Raw genomic sequence first — 26,267 nt, 5'->3', positions numbered from 1 at the left:
TATAAATCTTTCAACTGCTTTATGTAATTTTACATATTCAGTGTGCCCCTAATAGAGAAACAGTTAAGAAATGGCAAATGGTATACTCATTTTTTAAATATAAGTCTACACCATCTATCAAAATATATAGACAGGCTTTATTAATTTACCCCAACCTCCTGCCCCCAGGCCTTAAGAGAATGCTAATACAGTTCAATCCCAGATCTAAACTCATCCCAAAAACAAGTCCAAGTAAATCATATAAACAATAATTTCCAAGGACATTTGTTAGTCTTTGTACAATATGCCAGCAACTCAAGCAAGCACACAGACAGGGCACTGTTCTAGCTCTCTAGACAGGAAAATTTAGAAAGTAGCAGGACACGTAGATAAGCTTTCAAGAGGAAGATGGGGTTGGAGAACCAGCCACATAGAAACCAACATAAAAGCCTACACTAGCAGTCCCCACTTCTGAAGAAGCATGGTCTTTTGATGTAAAGTGTGATATTAAATTATCTCAGCAGCACATCAGGCTATAACAGTTGATAAGCAAGAGGTGGGATTAAGGAAATTAGAACAGATAGACCCAACCCAGGGAGCCTGATCCTGGAAGCAGTGTGTGAGGTTGCCTCCTTTCTGTTTTGACACTGGGTCATTTTTGCAACTTAAGCTGTTTCAGTTTAGTTAAGTTTTTTTTTCCCCTTACCTAATTCAAACATTTTATATCTGGTCCACAGACCTGTTGCCGCACACAATTATTTTGATTTAGAATGTGAAGACAAGATGCAGAACTGCTATAACAAAGAATACTATTACTGACATACACAATAGAGTTGTATTCTATTGTAACTGTAATTAGGTGTATTATTTTATTGGCGTATAATAGTCATATTATTTCAATAAGAATGTATTAGTATTTTAAGTCTGTCTGTGATATACTTTCCTCTTGCAGTTCCGCTGCAAAACTGATAAATGTATTCCCTTCTGGTGGAAATGTGACACAGTAGATGACTGTGGGGATGGATCAGATGAACCCGAAGAATGCCGTAAGTGTAAAAGGGTGTAGCATTTTAGAAATGCTGTGTTGCAGACATTGGAAGGGAACCAATCATTTTCAGTTTCTAACAGTCATATGAAAATCATTGTTACATTTATGTTTCTTTTTCTTCATATTTGTTTGCTTCTTATATATCAAGGGTTGCCAGACTTGCTTAATGTAAGAACCATATGCAATAAATGTCAAATGTCTGAGAGCAACAAGATATATATTTGAGAGTTGTAATATTTAAGAAGCATTTAAATTCTTAAATATATTTACTCATTATGAACATTAAACTTGCAACAGTGAACTCTGAGTTTATACCAGGTAAATAACTATAAAGCATGAACATTTTAATTTACCTTTTATATTAACTGTGATGCAAAAAGAAGTTCAGCCAATCTATTTCTTTGAGCCACACGTGGCTTGTGAGCCACAATTTAGCCATCCCTGCTATATATCCATTGAACAAAATTACAAAAGAGTTATTTATAAGAGCAGAAGAAGAGCTCAACTGGATTAGTCCAAAGGCCCATCTAGTTCAGCTTCCTGTATCTCACAGTGGCCCACCAAATGCCCCAGCGAGCACACAAGATATTTATATTCCTGGTGTTGAAAATTTCTATACAGTGAATATTTTTAAAATAAACTTAGTACTTATAACTGGCCTGGTTCCTTTGCAATAAAGAAAATGGCAGGATATAAATCTTTTAAAATAAGCAGACAATTTTTTCTGTGGGTTCTTATTACAATTCAGTAACAACCTAAAGGATCTCTTAATGCTCCTTCCTTCTTGATTTTTTAGCTTCTACAAAAGAAAATTGGTAAAAGTTTAGTAATCATCTTCCTTGTACAAGTGGTTTTATAAAATGAAGTGCTACTAAGCATCACAAGTGCTACTGTGGCATTACAGCAGTGTCCTGGATGTGCTATAGAATCAGCAGATTTGTTTACAGCCTCTCATAGTTCATGTTCCTGTCACAATTCTTCTCCTGCCTCAATTTTGAAGGCTTGAAGTAAACTGTGCTCCCAGCAGCTGGGAATGTGTCTGCCATAAAGATTCCCTAAAAGAAGGATACCTTCTCAAAGATTTTGACCAATCAGAGCCCAAAAATCCCTGAAAGTACCAGAGAATGATACAATCTGTCTGAGAGTACCCTCCCGCCCATGGATAACTCACAGCTGTAGCCAATTTCTAATTAAGTCGGCCTAGCCAAGGGTCTAGCCAGCCTAGTCAAAGGCTCTGGTCAGCCTAGATAACACAGGTGTCTCTTTTGAGGACATTTGTAATTAGCAGCTGTTCTCACAGCAGTGGGAGATACAGGCTTCCCCCTCTCCCCGGATGAATTCCTGAGCACTTCAGGATGGAGTTTTGAACTATGAACTATGATAATGGAGTTGCAGTGTTCTTCACAGAAAGGAAATGGGAGTTCCAGCTCCTTTCTCCGAGTCGGTGCCTATAAGTTAAAAAGATTCAGAGCCCCTGCCCCCTCAGTAACAAGAAGGGATGGTGAGGAGAAGACTTAAGGAAGTGCTTGACAATCAAGTATTACTCCTTTTTTTTCTGAGACTTCTATTGACATGCTGCCTATGCAGATTACTGGATTGCACAAGCCCAGCAGGAGCAAAAGTTTGTTTCTGAGATATCACTGCTATTGGCTCCCTACTAAAGGGGAAGGGTTACCTTGTACAGGGTCAGATAGGACATGCTGGGTCTCCTGATGTTCAAGAGATGACACAAAGGCAGGTCACATGCTTCAGGAGGGAGGATTTACTTACGAAGTTTTCAGCCAGGCTACAAATAGACAGGTGACAATGTCCATGCTCTACTTCTAGTTTCCTCATTAGGATTTTTGTCTCCTTTTCTTAGAGGGACTTCCTACAGTATAGGAGCCCATGGCTCCAGGGGGGAAGTGCCAAGGACACAGGGGAACCTCTGGGAGCATGAAGGATCCTGGTTTAATCCCAGTGCCTGGGGAGCTGGGTGGACAGACAGGCAGGGCAGATCCTCTCTAGGTATTCCACAAATGGCTGGCTTAGGCTGGATACCTCTCCTCAGTACATCCCATGAGGAGTTAGTGCCCAATCCTATCCAGTTTTCCAGTGCCGGTGCAGCTGTGCCAATGGGGCATGCACTGCATCTTGTGGTGGGGCAGCAGTCACAGAAGCCCCCCTAAAGTATGGGAACATTTGTTCCCTTACCTTGGGGCTGCATTACGGCTGCACTGGTGCTGGAAAATTGGATAGGATTGGGCCCTTAATCTCTACCTAACTGCTCAGTGGGGACTTGGTGGGACATATCTCTGGCCTCCTCTGCTCAGTGTTATCTGAAGATTATCTGAAGGTTATCTGTTACCAGAAGATTGGAGGATAGCAAATGTCACGCCTATTTTTAAAAAGGGAAAGAGGGGGGACCCGGGAAACTATAGGCCGGTCAGCCTAACATCCATACCGGGTAAGATGGTGGAATGCCTCATCAAAGATAGGATCTCAAAACACATAGACGAACAGGCCTTGCTGAGGGAGAGTCAGCATGGCTTCTGTAAGGGTAAGTCTTGCCTCACAAACCTTATAGAATTCTTTGAAAAGGTCAACAGGCATGTGGATGTGGGAGAACCCGTGGACATTATATATCTGGACTTTCAGAAGGCGTTTGACACGGTCCCTCACCAAAGGCTACTGAAAAAACTCCACAGTCAGGGAATTAGAGGACAGGTCCTCTCGTGGATTGAGAACTGGTTGGAGGCCAGGAAGCAGCGAGTGGGTGTCAATGGGCAATTTTCACAATGGAGAGAGGTGAAAAGTGGTGTGCCCCAAGGATCTGTCCTGGGACCGGTGCTTTTCAACCTCTTCATAAATGACCTGGAGACAGGGTTGAGCAGTGAAGTGGCTAAGTTTGCAGACGACACCAAACTTTTCCGAGTGGTAAAGACCAGAAGTGATTGTGAGGAGCTCCAGAAGGATCTCTCCAGACTGGCAGAATGGGCAGCAAAATGGCAGATGCGCTTCAATGTCAGTAAGTGTAAAGTCATGCACATTGGGGCAAAAAATCAAAACTTTAGATATAGGCTGATGGGTTCTGAGCTGTCTGTGACAGATCAGGAGAGAGATCTTGGGGTGGTGGTGGACAGGTCGATGAAAGTGTCGACCCAATGTGCGGCGGCAGTGAAGAAGGCCAATTCTATGCTTGGGATCATTAGGAAGGGTATTGAGAACAAAACGGCTAATATTATAATGCCGTTGTACAAATCGATGGTAAGGCCACACCTGGAGTATTGTGTCCAGTTCTGGTCGCCGCATCTCAAAAAAGACATAGTGGAAATGGAAAAGGTGCAAAAGAGAGCGACTAAGCTGATTACGGGGCTGGGGCACCTTCCTTATGAGGAAAGGCTACGGCGTTTGGGCCTCTTCAGCCTAGAAAAGAGACGCTTGAGGGGGGACATGATTGAGACATACAAAATTATGCAGGGGATGGACAGAGTGGATAGGGAGATGCTCTTTACACTCTCACATAATACCAGAACCAGGGGACATCCACTAAAATTGAGTGTTGGGCGGGTTAGGACAGACAAAAGAAAATATTTCTTTACTCAGCGCGTGGTCAGTCTGTGGAACTCCTTGCCACAGGATGTGGTGCTGGCGTCTAGCCTAGACGCCTTTAAAAGGGGATTGGACAAGTTTCTGGAGGAAAAATCCATTATGGGGTACAAGCCATGATGTGTATGCGCAACCTCCTGATTTTAGGAATGGGTTAAGTCAGAATGCCAGATGTAGGGGAGAGCACCAGGACGAGGTCTCTTGTTATCTGGTGTGCTCCCTGGGGCATTTGGTGGGCCGCTGTGAGATACAGGAAGCTGGACTAGATGGGCCTATGGCCTGATCCAGTGGGGCTGTTCTTATGTTCTTATGTTCTTATCTCTAGTCTCTTATTTCCTTGCTCTTTTGCCCTACCATCTCTTCCCATATGCTGTGCACCAGCCTTGTCTTCCCTCTCCAACCTCTCCTCTGTATGCCTCCTTTGTGTTTCCCATTCTCCCCATAACTTTCCCCTGTCTTTTTTCCATTTCCCTCTTTCTTCATCCTTCCACTTGGCTGTTACTTCTTGCTTTGGTCCTCTAGGTCCTTCTTCTGCCTTCCTGGTTGCTAGTTAGTCTTGGATTATACTGATAGTTATTGCTTTAAAAATTATGTGTAAAGAAACTCTCTCATTCATTCATTCATTCATTCATTGCAACACATTTTATTTGTATTTTATTTAAAACAACTGTGACTTGTAAGGGAGCATTTTCATTAATTTAATTGTGCTGAGGTATTGGTACTTTAAAATTTCTATTTATTGCTAAAGATATAGCTGGCTTGTCAGCTTTGCAATCCTTTTTCATATGGCATTTAGAGCATATAAAAATTGCTAATAAATAAGCAGAGTTTTTTTTATTCTAGCACCATCATATGCAACTGTTCAACATTTGCTTCATTTTCCAGCTGAATTTAAATGTCAACCAGGCCGTTTTCAGTGTGGAACTGGACTCTGTGTTTTGCCAGCCTTTATATGTGATGGAGAAAATGATTGTGGGGACAACTCTGATGAACAAAATTGTGGTAGGTCATTACATGTCACTAAAGAGTAAAAAAATAAAATTCAGAGCCTAATGTGCAATCCTATAAACTCAAAAATATCACTGAATTCAATGGCATTTACTCCCAAATAAGCATATTTAGGATTGCAGCCTTGTGCTAAGTTCTGTTATGCAATAGGTTTATAGGCTGGGCTTCCAAATCCTCATTCTCTGGTATAAGTGTTTATCCCCTACTAGGATCCTTCAGTAGTATTGCAGCAGCATAACAAATTCTGCATTTTTATGATGCAGAATTTATTGTTATACAAAGGCTTTTACAGAGGGTGACCGACATGGAACCACACAAGTGCTAAAAGCCAATGAAGAAATCCTATTTTCTTAGTGCTAATGCAATCTAATGCTTACAGAGAAGAGTACTGATTTGATAGAATGTCAGAAAGTTATAGAACTGCATAGTTTTGCCTTTCCCCTGATGCATGATGCCACTTCATCAGCTGTGGCACATGCTGCTGTTTAAATCTCATTAGCTAAAATGCAGTATAATATCAAACTGCCAATAACATTTACAGTTGAAAATCATTAATACATTGGAATATGACTTCACTACATAGATATAAAAAAATCTGAAATAACAAGTTCCTCGGTTATTGTGGAGTTGAATTCTGAACCTCATGCTGAGCCTGTCATCCCCCTAGTGAAGTCATCAGAAGCATGACAGGATCCAATCCTTTCCCCAACCTTCCCCCAGTCAGTTTCTGAGATCTTCCCACTCACCTGTCCTGCTGACTGTCCACTTTTTCTTCCCACTCTCACTTAACTTTGTTTTCACCCCAGCAGCAAGGAGATAGAGGATGGAAGTGGCTTCTCTGATACCTGCCATCCTTCTATTACTGTGACAGGTTCATTGGGGAATGTAGTTTTCCTGGGTCTGCAGTGCAAAAATGACTGTTCTCAGTGCTCCTAGCAGCAGTCATAAACTATAGGCACCTGCCAGACATCAGAGGAGCAAGCCATCCCTCTTGTCTTCCATTCTTCTCCTTCAGGAGCAGCATCAAACATAAATGGGGTGTGTGGGAAGCAGTAGAAAGGAAATGTTGGTGTGGGAAGGAAGAGGCAGGGAGTAGGGGCTGAAAATATTTTCAGTTTAAAATCATTGCCAGATTTGTGGCCCATCATGCTACTTCTTTATTTGAGGTATTACGATCCTTCCGCAAGAAAAGCTCTGATCTTATGACCTGGATATTATCTCTGATAAAAGCTCTGATCTTATGACCTGGATATTATTCCATTCTTATATTTGGTCTGGGAGTGAGTGCTTCAGGGAATATTGCTGTTTGCCCTATTATCAATATCAAGATTGCCAATATCCTCCAGTTGCATTGGTGAAAGGGGAGGGCAAATCCATTTAGCTCCCCCTTCCGCCCACTGTGAGGATTCTGCCATCCAGCCATCTATCATGAGAAGCACTGTATTGAAAGAAAAAGTCTCTTCCTCCTGACCTGGGTGATGTCACCTGCTCCACTCCTGTACTGGTTGGGGGGAGGTTGGTGTTTCTGGGAAGGGCTTGCTCTTTGCCCAAAATAGCCAGAACTACTAGTGATAGTGGCAGTAGATTCAAAGGAGGATAATTCCATCAAAGTATTCTTGTCTGAGGATTTGTAACTACCATCCACTTCAGGGCAAACATCAAGTGAAGGAAAGGAGATTGTTAGTTTGTTCTAAGATGGAAGAAATAAATGTAAAAGCCACTTTTTGGCCTTGTTACTAGTTACTAGGGATATCTATCAAAAGTTTTCTTTGAGCCTTTAGCAGTGCACATTAGAGAAAAATGATATGTAAAAGGGATGAACAGAAAGATATGAAGAAGTGAAGGTGCTATTATGTGTAAATAATTTACTTGAAATTGTGGGGGAAATAAAGATTCAATAATACAGGTCCAATCTTGTTATATACAGATTTTTTTATACATGGATTTGACTCAACATAAATGGCTACTGCAAAAGAGAAGGAATGTGCTGATCCCTAGAGAAGGGGAAAAAATCCATCCATTTAAAATCCCAGTTAAAAAAAATGCTTTTTATTGTTGTAGAGACAGTTATGCAAGTGATTACAGGTATAACCTGATTATCCACAGATTTTTCATTGGGGGGGGGGGAATCCACAGATTTTTCTATCTCAATGCTGATGAGAAGTACCTTTTAAATTAAAGGAAAACAGTCATTTAATAATTTGAGAGAGGGCAGCCAGCTGACAATCCATCAGTCATTCTCTCTCCAGTCTTCACTCCTCCCTTCCCCCAAGCATGTGAAAGAAGGCTAAATGGCAGTGATTATCACCTCCATTCTTTCTCCCTCACTGTGGCTCCTGGTGAAGGGAGGGATTGCTGCCTCCTAGTGAAGCCTGAGTGCCTGGAGAGAGACTGATTGCCTCTGTGTGCATTTCTAAAGGTCAGCAAGGTTATTTTTAAATCACCAGAACAAAAGGACATTGCTTTTTAAATTGATTTGCTTTAGTGCGTTTTTTGCCATCCACATTCTGGGAACAGAACCCTTGCGAATAATAAGACTCAACCTCTATATAATGTGTAGTAATATTATAACTAAAAAAAATGATTTTAAATAACGTTAAGGGTGTGTTTTAATGTTATTTTCCAGATACACATGTTTGCTTATCAGGTCAGTTCAAGTGCACCAAAAATCAGAAATGTATTCCAATAAATCTCAGGTGTAATGGGCAGGATGACTGCGGTGATGAAGAAGATGAAAGAGATTGTCGTAAGTAGTTGTATTACATGCATATAAATTCCAATAGCTCCATACCAAATTTTGAAGTTATGAGAAGACAGGTTCTCTTTTGGTTCAGTAACTTCTAATAATACAAAAAACAGGGTTAGGGATAAATGGATGCTTTTCTCAATTTGGGATAGAAAACAGTGGGATCCTTCAAAGATATATTGAGATATAAAGTTTTTTAATGATTATTCTGAAGAAGAGGATGAATAGGAGGTCATTAAGAACCCAATCCTATCTCCCATCCCTTACTGCTATGTAAGCTGCTCAATTGCTTATAGGTCTCCTCGGACCTGCATCAGCTATATAGCTGACTCAAGAATGAGGAGAGATTGGGTATGTGTGTCAGGATGGTCCAGAGGAGATAGCATGCCGATGTATATTGTACCAGGATGTACCCCCTTGCACCCTCCCCCTCATTTGCCCAGGAACACACTCCCCTGCCAGGAAAGCCCCCCCCCGCCTGCCAATGTACATGAACTGATGGAGCGCCTCCCAGCTGCTGCACATTCAGGGTACTGGTCACTGTCTCTGGCAGTGGCCCAGAAGCACGTGGCAGCACATTCCAGCCGAACAACATTTGTGATGCCTTAAAGTGTGTTCTGCTGACAGAACACTAGTTTCTGCAGCAAAGCCTGTCTACGGGATTGGGCAGTAAGTTTCAGGTTGTAGACAAACGTACTGTTCAGGATAATCCAAAGTAGACTGTAACCACCAAAAGGATTTATCTAAACCAGCTGAATGGGCAACACAATGTTTAATAAAACTCAATCAAGGTATAAAGTAATGCACACTATGACCAATTATAAAAATAAAAATTGAATTGCACAAATGTGCTGACAGTCTAAACTGTGACTACTCAGGAAATAATAATAATAATAATAATAATAATAATAATAATAATAATAATAATAATAATAACTTTATTTTTACCCCGCCTTTCTCCCCGAAGGGACTCAAGGCGGCTTACAACATATTAAAAACAATTTAAAAACAAATAAAAACATATTAACACATACTAAAAACAGCAGTCAGAGTAAAAAAAATAGGTAAAAAGAGCATAGAGCAGCAGCAAGTCATAAAAGAATCAGGCCTGTAAAAAATATTAAAAGATGTTAAAAGATGTTAAAAGGCCAAGAACTCAGAAGGCCTGTTTAAACAGAAGGGTCTTCAGGCCTTGTCGAAAGGTCTCAAGAGAGGGAGCCATTCTTAAGTCAAGGGGAAGGGAGTTCCATAGCGCTGGTGCCACTACTGAGAAGGCCCTATTTCTTGCAGCCGCCCCATGTACCTCCCTAGGCGGCGGCACTTGTAAAAAGGCCTTCTCTGATGACCTGAGAGGGCGAGCCGGATTGTACGGGAGCAGGCGATCTCTAAGATACCCTGGTCCAGAGCAGTATAGGGCTTTAAAGGTCAATACCAGCACCTTGAATTGGGCCCGGAAACGAATGGGCAGCCAGTGCAGCCGCTGGAGAAGCGGACTGACAGAGTCGAACCGCCTACCTCCAGTAACCACACGGGCCGCCGCATTCTGCACTAGTTGCAGTTTCTGAACCGTCTTCAAGGGCAGCCCCACATAGAGCGCGTTACAGTAATCTAATCTCGATGTCACCGAGGCATGGATCACCGTGGCCAGGTCTGCACGATCCAAGTACGGCCGCAGCTGGCGCACCAGCCGAAGCTGAGCGAAGGCCCCCCTTGCCACAGCCGCCACCTGGGAATCCAGGAGCAGCTGCAAGTCCAGGTGGACCCCCAAGCTGCGGACCTGCTCCTTCAGAGGGAGTGCAACCCCATTCAGCGCAAGCCGATAGTCCAGCACCTGCATCGAGGATTTCCGAACCAGGGGAGCCTCTGTCTTATCCGGATTTAATTTCAGCTTGTTAGCCCCCATCCAGATCCTCACTGCCTCCAGACAGCGCTCCAGGTCCTCAACCGCCACCCTGGAGTCTGGAAGAAAGGAGAGATAGAGCTGGGTGTCATCAGCATATTGATGGCACCCCACTCCAAACCCCCGGATGACCTCTCCCAGTGGTTTCATGTAGATGTTAAATAGCATGGGGGACAGAATTGAGCCCTGTGGCACCCCGCATCTCAAGGGCCAGGGTGTCGAACAGGCATCCCCCAGCACCACCATCTGGGACCTGGGGGATGCCTGGGGGACCTGGGACCACCACCACCACCACACAATAAGAAAAGCTGGGTCATAGCAAAAAGTTGAGTAAAATACTCTTTCAGTGTGCTATGATCAAAGCAAATTCAGGATCTGTTAGGAAAAGAGTTGAAAATAAAAAAGCAATTATTCTAATGCCGTGATATTCATCTCGTTACAGTTAGAATACCATATGCTCATCTGATTACTCCAACTCAATAAGGTTATCATCTAGAGAAGGTGCAGGAAAGGGCAACTAAAATAAGGAGAACATTTTTTTGTTTGAAGAAAGTTTGTAAGAGGATAAGATTTTTGGTTTAGTAAAAAGGGGGGAAAGGACAACTAGGAGGTTGACAGATATTTATAAAATTATGATTAATAATGAGTGAGTGGATAAAAAGATACCTCTGAAAAGTCTGGAACTTGGACTCGTCAATGAAATATATTGGTAGCAAATTTAGGCTAGGCAAAAGGAAGCATTGCTCCATAAAAAATGATAATTCATTGCTACAAGCAGTGGTCATGGCTGTTTGCTTCAATTGTTTTTAAAAGAGAACTCAATAAATTTGTAAAGGATAGCTCTAGCAACCATGCTAACCTGTACATAATTATAGGTTAAAAAAAAACCACTTCATTATACTGCTTCAACAGTCCTTCTAGGCAGAAAGATAACATATAAACATATAAACGTAATAAATAATCATAGAGGTGCAGTATATATGTTGAAACAGAATTTAGTTCAGCTCGGGTTTCAGAAGTTACCTGGAAAGAAAAAAATCACTAACAGCCCAATCCAATACAGCTCCTTATGAGGAAATGCATCTGCACCAATGTGGTGCCCAATGCTTCTCATGGGGGAGTTTCAGCCTCTGAAGGCCTCCGTGGGGTAAGAGAACATTTGTTCCCTTGCCTTGGACTAAGCTCGGGGTACCCAAACCCTGGCCCTGGGGCCACTTGTGGCCTTTGAAGACTCCCATTCTGGCCCCCTGAGAGCCCCCAGTCTCCAATGAGCTCTGGCCCTCTGGAGACTTGCTGGAGCCCACACTGGCCTGACACAACAGCTCTCAGTGTGATGGCCAACTGTTCGATCTCTCATGTGAACTGTGGGACAAGGGGCTCCCTCCACTGCTTGCTGTTTCATGTCTGTGATGCAGCAGTGGCAGCAAAGGAAAGGCTGGCCTTGCTTTATGCAAGGCCTTTTATAGGCCACGAGCTATTGCAAGACCTTCATTCATTCATATAAGTTCCATCTCTAATGTATTCATTTATGTAAATATATTCAAATTTGAAATGTAAATTAATTTTTTTCCCTGGTCCCCAACACAGTGTGAGAGAGATGATGTGGCCCTCCTGCCAGAAAATTTGGACACCCCTGGACTAAGCCCTTGTCAGCCCACCTGGTCTATATGGATCTGCACCAGCTATATCACTAGTGCAAGTCTGCCTGAGTCGGGCGATCAAGACTGGGAAGGGAGTTAGGATTTCAGCGTGCGCAGGTCTGGCTGATACTGCCCCCTTCCCAGTCTCAACTCTCCCTTCTCTCCGCCCCCATTGCCACCCTGATCCTCACCTTCCCCACCCTGTTTTGCCCACCCCCACCTCCCTCCCACTCGCTGCTCTGGCTTGATGGCAGCAGCAGACAACCTCCTCTCACTGGCACATGGAGCCAACCACTCACCACATGGGGCAGCAACCAGGCTGTGTGCGTCGGCTTGTCACATTTTGCGACAGCCAGAAAGTGCCTTATGTTACTAGAACACTTGTTTCAGCAGCATGAGGCCTGAATAGGATTAGGCGGTAACAGAAGAGAGTTTTGTTTTAAAATCTATAGGTAATATTTTGAATATGTGGATGAAATCTTAAATTGCATTATTTGTTGTCAGTGAAGCATGTTTGAATATTCTTTTTTTAGAAATTATTTTGAATGATGTCATTTTGATAACATCAGAAGTGGGAATAACCAAAGCATATGAAAAAGAGATTTTTTGCAGGATCAAGAGAAATCTTGTTTAAAATAGCTGTGATTTACTTAACTAGCAGTTCTGAATGTTAAGAAAAAGCCACTGAACTTAAAATAGCTCATTTTCTTTAAAGCGGAAAACAGCTGTTCCCCTGACCATTTCCAGTGTAAAACCACCAAACATTGCATTTCTAAACTGTGGGTGTGTGATGAAGATCCAGACTGTGCTGATGGGTCTGATGAGGCAAACTGTGGTGAGTATAAATGGAATATAAAGAATTTCATGGAGAATGTTTTTTGACTGTAATTAGTGATAATAAATTCAGATTCTGTTGCCCACGTACCCCCTCCCCCAACACACATAACTGACACAGAAATTTGGTAGAAATTAGGGCCATGTTTATTAATTAATAATCAAACAGCAATTGGTAAATGCAGCAAGTGCAGTTAGAACATTCACTTCACACTCAGTGCAGGTACCTAACTTGGAGAAGACTATCCTGTCAAAAGCTCTCCTTTGGGGAAAGCACCCTGGCTCTGAGTCTAGGATCACCTTGCAGCTCATCTAGCTTCACCATTGCCAATTGTTATGAAAGAGGGTCAAGGAAGCTGAACTGCTCTGCCTACCCCAAGCCGGGAAACCTCTCAGGCAGGCATCCCAATTCAAGCCTCAGGGTTTACCAGTCTGCATCCACAGGCTGGGCAACCACTGGAAACTGCTTCTGGTTATTCCCCCTGAACCTTGCTTGCCTAAAGGCAGACACTGGATCCCTAATCCTCTTCTCTCTCCCACACTACCCTGCCAGACATGGCATAATTAGTGCATGCTTCACATGGGCTCAGTGTGAGTGTGTGAGTAAAAAAACTCAATTCCCATTCCGATCTGGAGCTAAAACAAAAATTTCTACTTGGCCTCAAAAGGTGACTGTCTAATCTCAGACTCTATCAAAAGGGTGGGTGGTTTGAGTATCACTTGTGAAGTCAAGAAGGGTGCGGGAAAGTTGTGGCGCTGCCCAGCAACCCTTAGGGAACCTTCCCCACATTCTCCTGGCCAGTTGCTGCCCAGCCTCTTCCCACCCCACATAACATGTATGTGATGCAACCTGGCAAGGGGTGCTCCCCTTCATAAGGCAGGCAACATTAGGATCAAATTCATAAGAAGAGCCCCACTGGATCAGGCCAAGGGCCCATCTAGTCCAGCTTCCTGTATCTCACAGTGGCCCAGGAAATGCTTCAGGGAGCACACAAGACAACAGACACAACCTGCGTCCTGGTGCCCACTCCTGCATCTGGCAATCAGAGGCAGCCTGCCTCTAAAACCAAGAGCTTGCATATACCTACTATGACTTGTTACCCATAATGAACTTTTCCTCCAGAAACTTGTTCAATTCCCTTGCCATTATCTTCTATTGGTATCCTTTTTGCCATTAGCAGCTTATTGATTACAGTCGCATCATTTGTAATATAACATATTATCTAATGACAGAATTTTTTTAAATTTCATATCTCCATCTTGCTTGTGTAAAACTCAAGCATATTGTTTTCTTTTTATGTTGTTAAATCTTTGATGGATTTGAGAGTTCCATGCTTAAAATCCAAGACCTAATGTAAACTGAGGACATCTCTAGGCCATGTTAGGTTTTACTGCATTTTCTTGGATACCACACCAGACTTTTAGATCCAGACTAGATTACACAACACATTCTGAATGATATTAGGGAGATGGCAGATCATTGATAGCCTAATCCTGTCCCCCGGCGCCAGTGCAGCCATGCCAGAAAGCCATGCGCTGCATCTTAATGGGGGGGGGGGGATCAGACAACTTGCAAGTGAAAACATTTTGCGCTTACCTTGTAGTAGGCTGCCTGATTACCAATGGGGCTCTTCAGACATATACCACATATCGAAGGAGAGAAAAGGGATGGGGAGGTTTTAAAAAGAAAGGATAACATCTGGTGTGCATCATTGTTGTTGGAGCCACTGCCTCCTCCCTCCTCCCTGCCCCAATTCCAATACCCTTTCTCACCCAAGAATGCCCCATGTCTTCCCACTCTCACCGCTGCCTTACCAGTGTTTTCCACTGTTGCCTGGCTGCTACCACTCATTGTTTTACAATGCACACTGTGTTGCCAGAATGCATGTTATGGCAGTGTAGTTGTTCAATAGGATTGGGCCCTAAGTGTGTTTGATAGTGAAATGTGTTTAATGCAGTAGTTGGTAATGTATATAGAAGCTTTTTACAATACTAAACTGCTCTAAATATAATACAAGTAGTGCTCATTTTTGTTACAGATAAGAAAACTTGTGGACCTCATGAATACCAGTGCAAGAACAGCAATTGCATTCCAGATCATTGGAGGTGTGACAGCCAAAATGATTGTGGTGATAATTCCGATGAGGAAAACTGCAGTAAGAAACTCCTGGCTTTGTATCCTGTGATTAGCATTATACACCATTCTATAACCAAAAATGCTTACAGTCATACCCTTGTGTTTTTGAAAATATTTTTCTGTCTCCCATCTTGAGAGAACTTGGATCATATACTCAGTGATACTGAATGATACTCGGCTGCCCGGGTGGGAAGTCTCGGGACTGGAGGACGTCATCCTGGAGAGGAGGGAAACAATCCCCTAGGGGGGATCCCTTCTCCAGGGGATGGGCCCGTATCCGAGCGCACTCGGGATACTCCTCGGTGGGAGGGGGGTCGGGGGCTTCTTGTAGTGGGGGATTCGATTATTAGAAACATAGAGAGGGGGGTTTGCGACGGATGTGAGGACCGCATGGTGACTTGCCTGCCTGGTGCGAAGGTTGCGGACATCACTTCTCGTCTAGACAGGCTAGTAGACAGTGCTGGGGGAGAGGTAGCGGCTGTGGTGCATGTCGGCACCAACGACGTGGGCAAGTGTAGCTGGGAGGTCCTGGAGGCCAAATTTAGGCTTTTAGGCAGGAAGCTGAAAGCCAGGACCTCAAAGGTAGCGTTCTCTGAAGTGCTACCTGTTCCACGCGCAGGGCCAGCTAGGCAGGCGGAGATCAGGGGTCTCAATGCGTGGATGAGACGGTGGTGTAGGGAGGAGGGGTTTAGATTCGTTAGGCACTGGGGAACGTTTTGGGACAAGCGGGGCCTGTACAAGAGGGACGGGCTCCATTTGAACCAGAATGGAACCAGACTGCTGGCGCATAACATTAAAAAGGTGGCAGAGCAGCTTTTAAACTGATCCCTGGGGGAAGGCCGACAGGAGCCGAGGGGCATCCGGTTCGGGACTCCTCATCCCTATGGGATGAGGATGGGGAGGTTAGAGAACAACAAGACAAAGGCAGGGTAGGAGAAGAAATTGGGAAAGGTAGGATGATGGGATGTGATAAACGGTTTGGCACAATGAGAGGATGCGGGGACAAAGGAGCGAATAAGCAGCCCATCCTGGGGCATTCCGTGTATAAATGCTTTTATGCGAATGCCCGAAGTCTACGAGCAAAGGTGGGAGAACTGGAATGTCTGGTGACAAGGGAAAATATTGACATAGTGGGCATAACGGAAACCTGGTGGAATGCGGAGAATCAGTGGGATACCGCAATCCCGGGCTATAAACTCTACAGGAGGGACAGGCAGGGGCGTGTTGGAGGTGGGGTGGCCCTTTATGTTAAGGAAGGGATAGAATCCAGCAAAGTAGAGATTGAAGGTGGGTCCGACTCCACCGTAGAATCTCTGTGGGTTAAATTACCAGGCTTGTGCAGCGATGTAATACTGGGGGTGTGCTATCGTCCTCCAGACCAGAAATCTGATGTGGACCTTGAAATGAGGAAACAGATCAGGGAGGTGACAAGGAAGGACAGGGTTGTAATCATGGGGGACTTCAATTATCCTCATATTGACTGGGTCAATTTGTGTTCTGGTCACGATAAGGAAACCGGATTTCTTGACGTGCTAAATGACTGTGGCTTAGATCAGCTAGTCAAGGAGCCCACCAGAGGACAGGTGACTCTGGATTTAATTTTGTGCGGTATGCAGGACCTGGTTAGAGATGTAAACGTTACTGAGCCATTGGGGAACAGTGATCATGCTGCGATCCGTTTTGACGTGCACGTTGGGGGAAGAATACCAGGCAAATCTCTAACAAAAACCCTTGACTTCCGACGGGCGGACTTCCCTCAAATGAGGAGGCTGGTTAGAAGGAGGTTGAAAGGGAGGGTAAAAAGAGTCCAGTCTCTCCAGAGTGCATGGAGGCTGCTTAAAACAACAGTAATAGAGGCCCAGCAGAGGTGTATACCGCAAAGAAAGAAGGGTTCCACTAAATCCAGGAGAGTGCCCGCATGGCTAACCAGCCAAGTTAGAGAGGCTGTGAAGGGCAAGGAAGCTTCCTTCCGTAAATGGAAGTCTTGCCCTAATGAAGAGAATAAAAAGGAACATAAACTGTGGCAAAAGAAATGTAAGAAGGTGATAGGGGAGGCCAAGCGAGACTATGAGGAACGCATGGCCAGCAACATTAAGGGGAATAATAAAAGCTTCTTCAAATATGTTAGAAGCAGGAAACCCGCCAGAGAAGCGGTTGGCCCTCTGGATGGTGAGGGAGGGAAAGGGGAGATAAAAGGAGACTTAGAGATGGCAGAGAAATTAAACGAGTTCTTTGCATCTGTCTTCACGGCAGAAGACCTCGGGCAGATACCGCTGCCCGAACGGCCCCTCCTAACCGAGGAGTTAAGTCAGATAGAGGTTAAAAGAGAAGATGTTTCAGACCTCATTGATAAATTAAAGATCAATAAGTCACCGGGCCCTGATGGCATACACCCAAGGGTTATTAAGGAATTGAAGAATGAAGTTGCAGATCTCTTGACTAAGGTATGCAACTTGTCCCTCAAAACAGCCACAGTACCAGAAGATTGGAGGATAGCAAATGTCACGCCTATTTTTAAAAAGGGAAAGAGGGGGGACCCGGGAAACTATAGGCCGGTCAGCCTAACATCCATACCGGGTAAGATGGTGGAATGCCTCATCAAAGATAGGATCTCAAAACACATAGATGAACAGGCCTTGCTGAGGGAGAGTCAGCATGGCTTCTGTAAGGGTAAGTCTTGCCTCACGAACCTTATAGAATTCTTTGAAAAGGTCAACAGGCATGTGGATGCGGGAGAACCCGTGGACATTATATATCTGGACTTTCAGAAGGCATTTGACACGGTCCCTCACCAAAGGCTACTGAAAAAACTCCACAGTCAGGGAATTAGAGGACAGGTCCTCTCGTGGATTGAGAACTGGTTGGAGGCCAGGAAGCAGAGAGTGGGTGTCAATGGGCAATTTTCACAATGGAGAGAGGTGAAAAGCGGTGTGCCCCAAGGATCTGTCCTGGGACCGGTGCTTTTCAACCTCTTCATAAATGACCTGGAGACAGGGTTGAGCAGTGAAGTGGCTAAGTTTGCAGACGACACCAAACTTTTCCGAGTGGTAAAGACCAGAAGTGATTGTGAGGAGCTCCAGAAGGATCTCTCCAGACTGGCAGAATGGGCAGCAAAATGGCAGATGCGCTTCAATGTCAGTAAGTGTAAAGTCATGCACATTGGGGCAAAAAATCAAAACTTTAGATATAGGCTGATGGGTTCTGAGCTGTCTGTGACAGATCAGGAGAGAGATCTTGGGGTGGTGGTGGACAGGTCGATGAAAGTGTCGACCCAATGTGCGGCGGCAGTGAAGAAGGCCAATTCTATGCTTGGGATCATTAGGAAGGGTATTGAGAACAAAACGGCTAATATTATAATGCCGTTGTACAAATCGATGGTAAGGCCACACCTGGAGTATTGTGTCCAGTTCTGGTCGCCGCATCTCAAAAAAGACATAGTGGAAATGGAAAAGGTGCAAAAGAGAGCGACTAAGCTGATTACGGGGCTGGGGCACCTTCCTTATGAGGAAAGGCTACGGCGTTTGGGCCTCTTCAGCCTAGAAAAGAGACGCTTGAGGGGGGACATGATTGAGACATACAAAATTATGCAGGGGATGGACAGAGTGGATAGGGAGATGCTCTTTACACTCTCACATAATACCAGAACCAGGGGACATCCACTAAAATTGAGTGTTGGGCGGGTTAGGACAGACAAAAGAAAATATTTCTTTACTCAGCGCGTGGTCAGTCTGTGGAACTCCTTGCCACAGGATGTGGTGCTGGCGTCTAGCCTAGACGCCTTTAAAAGGGGATTGGACAAGTTTCTGGAGGAAAAATCCATTATGGGGTACAAGCCATGATGTGTATGCGCAACCTCCTGATTTTAGGAATGGGTTAAGTCAGAATGCCAGATGTAGGGGAGAGCACCAGGACGAGGTCTCTTGTTATCTGGTGTGCTCCCTGGGGCATTTGGTGGGCCGCTGTGAGATACAGGAAGCTGGACTAGATGGGCCTATGGCCTGATCCAGTGGGGCTGTTCTTATGTTCTTATGTTATGTAATGATACTCAGTGAAACTCAAAATCAAATCAACTACATATAAAATGGAATCTTGTGTGGTAACCATTTATAAAGACATTTCTAGTGTCACAGAAATTATATTGAACACATTAGCTATGTAATGTAGTATTTGCTTTTGTACACTAGATCTACTTTATCAGATAGGTTTTATGATAACTCCAGCCCACAAAACTATATATCAAAATAAATTTGTACATCAACGTGCTACAGAACTCTGTGTAGCTAACAACACGTCTTACATACGTGTGTGTCTGTGTGTAGATACATACTCTTAACACACTCTTAACAAACTTGGGTCTTCCATAAGACATTTGAGTTGGGGTGAGGGTCACTGTATTTTTGTATATTACTTTATCATATGTTGGGTTATTGCTGCTATGCCATTTTGTTATATTTTTATTGTGTTATGTTTGGTTTTTCTGATATTAATGAATTGTAACCTGCTTTGTGCCACAAACTGCAGAAAAGCTGGATATAGTTTTAAAGTAAACATTATTTTGTAATGAGTGAGTACCAAAGTAGCAAAAGTCATATAAAAAATATTTAATTGAAGGAAGTAGAAAAATCAGTGGAAAATAGCAATAGTGTTTCCTAAGGAAATATACTAGGGCAGTGTTTCTCAAACTGTGGGCAGGGACCCGCTAGATAGGTCGCAAGCCAATTTCAGGTAGGTCCCCATTCATTTCAGTATTTTATTTTTAATATATTAGACTTGATGCTACCATGGTATGTGACTGCATTTGGGAAAATGTTACAGACCTGTACTTTTAACAACCTACTATGTATAATCTTTTAACAATGACAGTAAATGGAACTTACTCCTGAGTAAGTGTAGGTAAGCTTCAGCTTAGGATAGTTAAAAATTTTCCTGCTTGATGATGTCATTTCCGGTCATGACATCACTTCTGGTGGGTCCTAACAGATTCTCATTCTAAAAAGTGGGTCCCGGTGCTAAATGTGTGAGAACCACTGTACTAGGGTGACGTGCAAGATAGAAGAAGACAAATCAAAGACAGATTCAATCCCTATGCAAACAGTGCACCTGAAGGAAAAGATCAGAATAGGATTTTCCTGTCCGACTGGTTCTTGCTTGCATACACTCTGAACAGCCCCTGCTTGCAATGAGTCTCATGCGCAACTCCATATCCAATTGTTCATTTCTTTCCCAGCTGCTATGCTAGAATTTACATTCTACTTATTTACATAGAATATTTATAGTCTATTTACATTACACAGAGTTTACGTTCTTGTTCAAAACAGACTGTTTCCCATTTTACTGTTTCCCATTCTTACTCAAACTTACATCTTGTATCAAACTTGTATCAAACAGTGAATTTAAATAATTTTTCCTTTACAGAAGGCTAAACTCCATCTTCTTCTTTCAGAACCACAAACATGCACTCAGAAAGATTTTCACTGCTCAAATGGAGATTGCATATCAGCAAGATTCTGGTGTGATGGAGATTATGACTGCGCTGATGGCTCAGATGAGGTAAGCTTCTTCATGGGGCCACTTCTCACAGACTTACAGCCCGACAGGCATATGGGGGGGGGGTGTACTAGCATCTCCCTGGCACAGTCTGGCTCAACTCAAGAGTTGTGTATTCTCCAAAGGAAGGTGTACAAATCTCCAAGGTCTCCAAGCAATGGATTGCTGAGAGTAATTTAGCCAGTGCCACATCCACTTCTATCTATCCCAAGACTCTAAGAAGGTTGCATGAAAAAAAATCCAGAATGTGTAAATCAAACTTTGTGATCACTTTCTGCATATAGTACGAGATTAACCCCTTAATTTGTGTCCATACATATTGAAATTCTCATGCACAGGTATTATGGAAATATGATAAGCCATGCATGGATGTCCAACAGCCCCAGAGGCAGGGGAGAGACCTGTTGTAGATGGAAAAGGAGTAGTCAATTTCTCAAAAAAAGCCCAGATTCAGAAGTCAGAATTACAATTACCATCAATTTTTGCCTAAAACAAAATGTAAGGTGAATTTAGAGGGTCAGATAACCTATCTATTGAAATTCCAAGAAAAAGGAAATTTCAGTAAGTTTTGGTTTGTAATAAGTATCTGCTTACTTATTTCAATTTTGCAATTGCTAAAATTCTAGCATTTAAACAAATTTAGCATTTACAAGATCTGGGAAATAGAAGTCTAACATCCCAAATCTTGTGGGATGGGCTTACTGTGGCAAATCTTGTGATCTAGCTCTGTAAGTTCTGAGCCAGTGGTACAGCAGCCACCCCACTGCTCGGTGGGCCACTGGTCACTAGCATAAACGGCCAGAGACATCACATGTGAGCTACAGCGGTCTGCTGAACCTCCTCCATCCTCCTCTGCTGCAGAGAAGTTGACAGCAGGGAAGTTTGGAGGAGATCATGGGCAGTTCTGGGCAGGGAGCAGGCCAGGCTTGGGTCAGGAGGGAGATGCCAAGATCATATTCCCCCACTTCCCGGCCTGGACCTGACCCCAGGAGTCCCGTAAGACTTATGCCAACAAAAAAACTAGAATAGGTTCAAAGAGACCCATTGGAGGCTAGGAACTCAATCCTGACCTCAGTGCTCTGGCTTTCCACTGGTGGCACTGTTGCAAACATGTTGTAAGGCATGTTTGTGAGGCTTACCGCTGGGCTACTACCCATGCTAGCCCAGTGCTCACTGGCACTGGGTAACGCCAGGCGGGCCCCCAGCCTCTGCCGCTTGGCGGTCTCACAGACTGGTGAGCCACAGAGAGGAAACCAGGGGTGGGAGAGAGGCAAGGAGAAGGCATTCCGGGGAGGCAGGCATTGGAAGGAGAGAGGGCGGGGAGGAGATGTGATGGGGAGGCATGGGGCGGGGAGAGGGTGGGTGGGAGGCATTCCGGGGAGGAGGGAGCAGGGAGGTAGAGAGGCGGGTCCAGTGGAGCTCCTCACCACTGGATTCTGTCTGTTCATGTAGGTTTTGGCGCCCCACACAAACGCCTTTACCTTACCCGTTGCGGGGCTACTTCCCTTACCCAGGAGAAGGGGACAAAGTCCCTTTCTCCTGAGACGCCGCCCACGGCACCTCAAGGTGTGTAGGATGCGGCAGCAGCTGTTTTCGCTGCAGCCAAAGCCACACACCCTGGGCAGCTCAGGATTGGGCTGTAGGCGTCCTACAAGGAGGTAAGTAAAACAGATTTTTACTTACCCTTCCTAGGTCACCCCCCCCCATAGCATGCAGCATATCTGAAGGCCTTAGGAGTGGACCTCAACAGGTGGAAACCCTGGCCTCTGAGCGGCCCGCTTGGAGGCAGGCAGTGCAGCATGGCCTTTCCCAAACTTGGCCAACAGACTGAGGCAAAGAGGCAAAGAAGGAAGGCCCCTAGCCAGGGAGACAGACCAGGGACAGACTGCACCTGCTCCCAGTGTGGAAGGGATTGTCACTCCCAAATCGGCCTTTTCAGCCATACTAGACGCTGTTCCAGAACCACCATTCAGAGTACGATACCGTAGTCTTTTGAGACTGAAGGTTGCCAACAACTACTACATTCTGTCAGCAGTACTGCATGCTATGGGCCAATGGGCATTAGAATAGAATTGAAACAGATTGGTGCTATGTTATTAGAATACAGTACTACAAAATGCTGTTTATCTTCCGAAGAAGACATTGTTTTCCCCAATCACACCCTTGTTCATATTATCTTTCATATGAGTTCAATTAATTGCATGATTTTACTTATGACAGAGATACTGTGATTCTGGTTGCCTAAAAGACCAGTTCCAGTGCTCCAATGGGCAGTGCATAGCAGCAAAGTGGAAATGTGATGGACATGACGACTGCATACTTGGAGAGGATGAGAAAAATTGTGAACCAGGTACAACATTAGCAATGGGAAAAAAGACATCCACAGCAAAAGATAAAAGAAGAAATGTGCCAACATATGAACCTTGCCTTCTACTGAACCAGATCATTGGTCTGTCTCACTCAGTATTATTACACTGAGTGGCAATAGCTCTCCAGTGTTTCAGATAAGAGCCTTTTCCAGCCCTACTTGGAGATGTTAAGAATTTAATTCAACTTCACGCAGCAATGAAAAACCAAAACCCAGCAGTTTAAGTAGTGCAGGTGATTCTGCCTGCTATTCTAATTACTAAATACATGACCATGAGGGAACATGAGATTGGCGCATGAAGCTGCTGTTCACTCTGAGTTGTTGCCTGTGTCTTGACATTTTTAAAGAGATAGTCATTTTCTGGTTGTCAGGGATTTTCAAGGCAATTTTGAGTATATGTGATTTTAGCTTTACGTACTGGCTCATGGTCCAGTTCTAAGTGCACATTATGCTGGTGAAGTATGTTCCACTAGCATAATGTGGTTTCTGGCTGTCACAAACACAGAAGCATGGAATGACTGGGTCCACACAGCGACTAACTGTGGACACCTGCTGCTGAGGTGGGGACGGAGTGGAATGCAGTGAAGAATGGGTAAAATGGGAAGGAGATGGGGCAAAGAGGAGGGTGGATTGGGTCTGCGAAGGGGGCAGCCCCTCTAACCCACTTCCTGGGTCTGATTCACTTTTATGGGTCAATGTGGACTTGTACCAGTGATATTGCTGGTGCAGGTCCACATTGACCCACTGGTCCAGCAGGGGTTTGACCTTGGGAAAGGAAACAAATATTCCCTTACCCAAGGAGGCTTCCGAAGCAGAAATTCTCTGCATCACCTTGCAGGAATTTAGGTAGGATTGGGCTGCCTGGAACATAACCCTCATGCAAGATGCAGGCCCACTATATTTTACTGTGATATCCAGGATAGCTGGATGACTCAAAGGCTCAGTTCCCAGTAGTTCACTGCAAAGCATTTCTGCAAGACGGACGTGTTTTTCCATCCAGTGTCTTATTACCAGGAAATATAAAATTAAGCACTTTCATCTGTCCAATATTGTTCAGATGGATTTTTTCCCCACAAAAGAATTTACCTATGCCCTGGTACTATAGGAATTTGGAATTAGCTTTACTTTAATTATAGCTAACTGTTAATTAAAAATTTTAAGGTGTAGAGTGGGAATTGTTGTTAGTTTATGAAGTTTGAGTGCCCTTCTGGGAAATAAGTGGGGTATAAATATAGCAAATTATACCAATCATAGCCAGAAGATTGGGCTATTTTCAAAAAGTTCTTTGGAAAGCTAAATCTTTCTCTTGCAGTATCATTATATGATGAAATTGTTTGGATACTAGCTCTCAGGCAAGTTCCTAAAATGAACAGTTGCACCAAGAAAATCCTCACTGGAACTAAGCTGCTTTTGAAGGAGATAGGAAGCCTCTCTCCTTACTATAAGAAGAGCCCTGCTGGACAAGTCCAAGAGCCCATCTAGTCCCATATCTCACAGTGGCCTACTGTGACCCACCAAGTATCTTAAAGTAGCCCACCAGATGCCTCTTGGAGCAAACACTTCCTGAAATTAGGCAGGGCCTCATTTGAGACATTTACTCTGGCTCATTCCCTCTTCCTCCAGAGTTGCCCCATTGATTGGTAAGCCCTGGGCAGTCAGGTGGATGCGCCTTCTCTGTTTTTGCAGTTCAACCCATGTTCTACATCACATTCATTCCTGAGAATGATGGAGGAATTTGGTTGTGGAAACAGGTCTAACTGATGGGCATTGTTGCTCAACCCCATCGCTAGAATGGTCATATATAGAAGAAGCATGCTCTTGTTCCTCAGGTGATATGGCTTCCAGGAATCACTTCCCATTGTTGGAAAGGTCTCCTGGTAATTGATTTTCTTCCTCTTCTCAGAGGAGGCCTCATCAAAGTCTATGTCTGCGTGACTATGTAAGAAACCCTTAATACAATTGTAATACCATTTTAATCATTTGACTTTTTTGACCTCCAATCATCCAAATTATTGTATTTTTTAAATTTTGAAATTTAAAGTACTTAATTTTTCCACAATAAATTATGAAAACATGTAAAGTAATGGAAAAGATAATGGAAATGCCCTGCTTATTTGACAGAAGATGGATGACGGCCCAACTGCATCTTATCTGAAATAAGTATGCAATTTCTGTTACTTTTCTTAATTTTTTTTTAAGTACTCTGGATTGTGTCCTAAAGTTTTTTTTCCTCTGTGAAGAAAAAAAGGAGATTTTAATCAAATCTTCACTTTCCTCTACAGCCTCCTGCACCTCCAAAATTTGTTCTTGAGGGTTGGGGCACCCTAAGGACTAGACACTTGGGGGTTGCATGGAACTGTAGACGGAAAGAAAGGTCTGCAAAAATCCCTCCTCCCAACTTGTGCAAAAGAGGCTTCATTAACATACTGCCTTAGGATACAAACCCATGCCTTATAATTAAAACATTGTCAAGGTAGTTTACACATATCCAATGAAAATTGCAACAAACAAATGGCACAATAAAAACAGTTCCAAAAATCTATAAAGCATCCAAACAACAGAAAAGCAATAAAAAGAATAGATAAAACCTAATCATCAGCATCAAACTGAACATTAGAGAGTTTTTCGAGCAGTCTCCTTAGTCCCCTTTATAGTTTCTTTAGGTCCCCTTTAGAATAAAGGGGACTGATGAGGTTAGTGATCTGAAATAATTTGTTAATGGCTGCTGAGCATTCTTAGTGACAGCAGTTCATTGTTTACTATTTCTTTTTTTCCCCATTAGAGGACTGATTTAGGTGATTTTTATTATAATTTACTAATTGTCATAGAAGTGAGCAGTTAAAGTAAACTTCTTGTAACTACACTAATGTTGGAAAATTTAGTGAAACTCTTTCATAAGAAAATTGATTCTATTGATTGATTCTGTTAAGTGGAGTTTGTCTTTACTAAGCATCCCAACTGTAATAGTACAGCAAGATATTAGTCCACTGTATCTGCCTAATTCCAATTATATGTCTGAAATAGCATCTCCAACCTGCTCTTCAAGTGAGTATGTATGTGCCAGTGGAGGATGTATCTCAGCATCTTTCAGGTGTAATGGAGAATATGATTGTGCTGATGGTTCTGATGAGGTAAGTAGTTAATTAAACCTGATCTAACATTTTGGTCATAAACTTAATCTGAAGTAATAGGTATTGTAGAATTTGCTTTCAGACCTGCAGCACTGTTGCATACACAGAACTCAGTCCATAATGCACTTCTCCTTTTACTTCAATGAAGAGGCAGCTGAATTTTTCACTGATATAACACCAAGGCCTTTCATTGATAGCTTACAAACTGTGGACTTGTCTGGCCAGCTCTTTGTGGGCAGCTGTGATACCTTTCCCTTTTAGATAAAAACTTGCACTGTAGATATCTAGAACTGCTGCTTTAATTGTTGCTTCCTCTTCTACAGGTGAGTGCCCCTTAATGA

General features: G+C 43.5%; 1 protein-coding gene across 1 annotated transcript in view; it reads left to right on the top strand.

The window, feature by feature from the left end:
• Positions 1–26,267, top strand: part of LRP1B (LDL receptor related protein 1B) — a 796,682-nt gene that overhangs the window by 689,948 nt on the left and 80,467 nt on the right. The window contains exons 63-70 of the mRNA XM_066621533.1: positions 932–1,025; positions 5,501–5,617; positions 8,250–8,369; positions 12,625–12,744; positions 14,783–14,899; positions 20,324–20,430; positions 22,648–22,777; positions 25,820–25,926. Coding sequence (XP_066477630.1) covers positions 932–1,025; positions 5,501–5,617; positions 8,250–8,369; positions 12,625–12,744; positions 14,783–14,899; positions 20,324–20,430; positions 22,648–22,777; positions 25,820–25,926 — 912 coding nt within the window. The remainder of the gene's footprint in view (positions 1–931; positions 1,026–5,500; positions 5,618–8,249; positions 8,370–12,624; positions 12,745–14,782; positions 14,900–20,323; positions 20,431–22,647; positions 22,778–25,819; positions 25,927–26,267) is intronic.

The sequence above is a fragment of the Tiliqua scincoides genome, chromosome 1, assembly GCF_035046505.1.
Source record: "Tiliqua scincoides isolate rTilSci1 chromosome 1, rTilSci1.hap2, whole genome shotgun sequence".
Taxonomy (NCBI): Eukaryota; Metazoa; Chordata; class Lepidosauria; order Squamata; family Scincidae; genus Tiliqua; species Tiliqua scincoides.
This window is presented reverse-complemented; position numbering and strand designations above follow the sequence as displayed.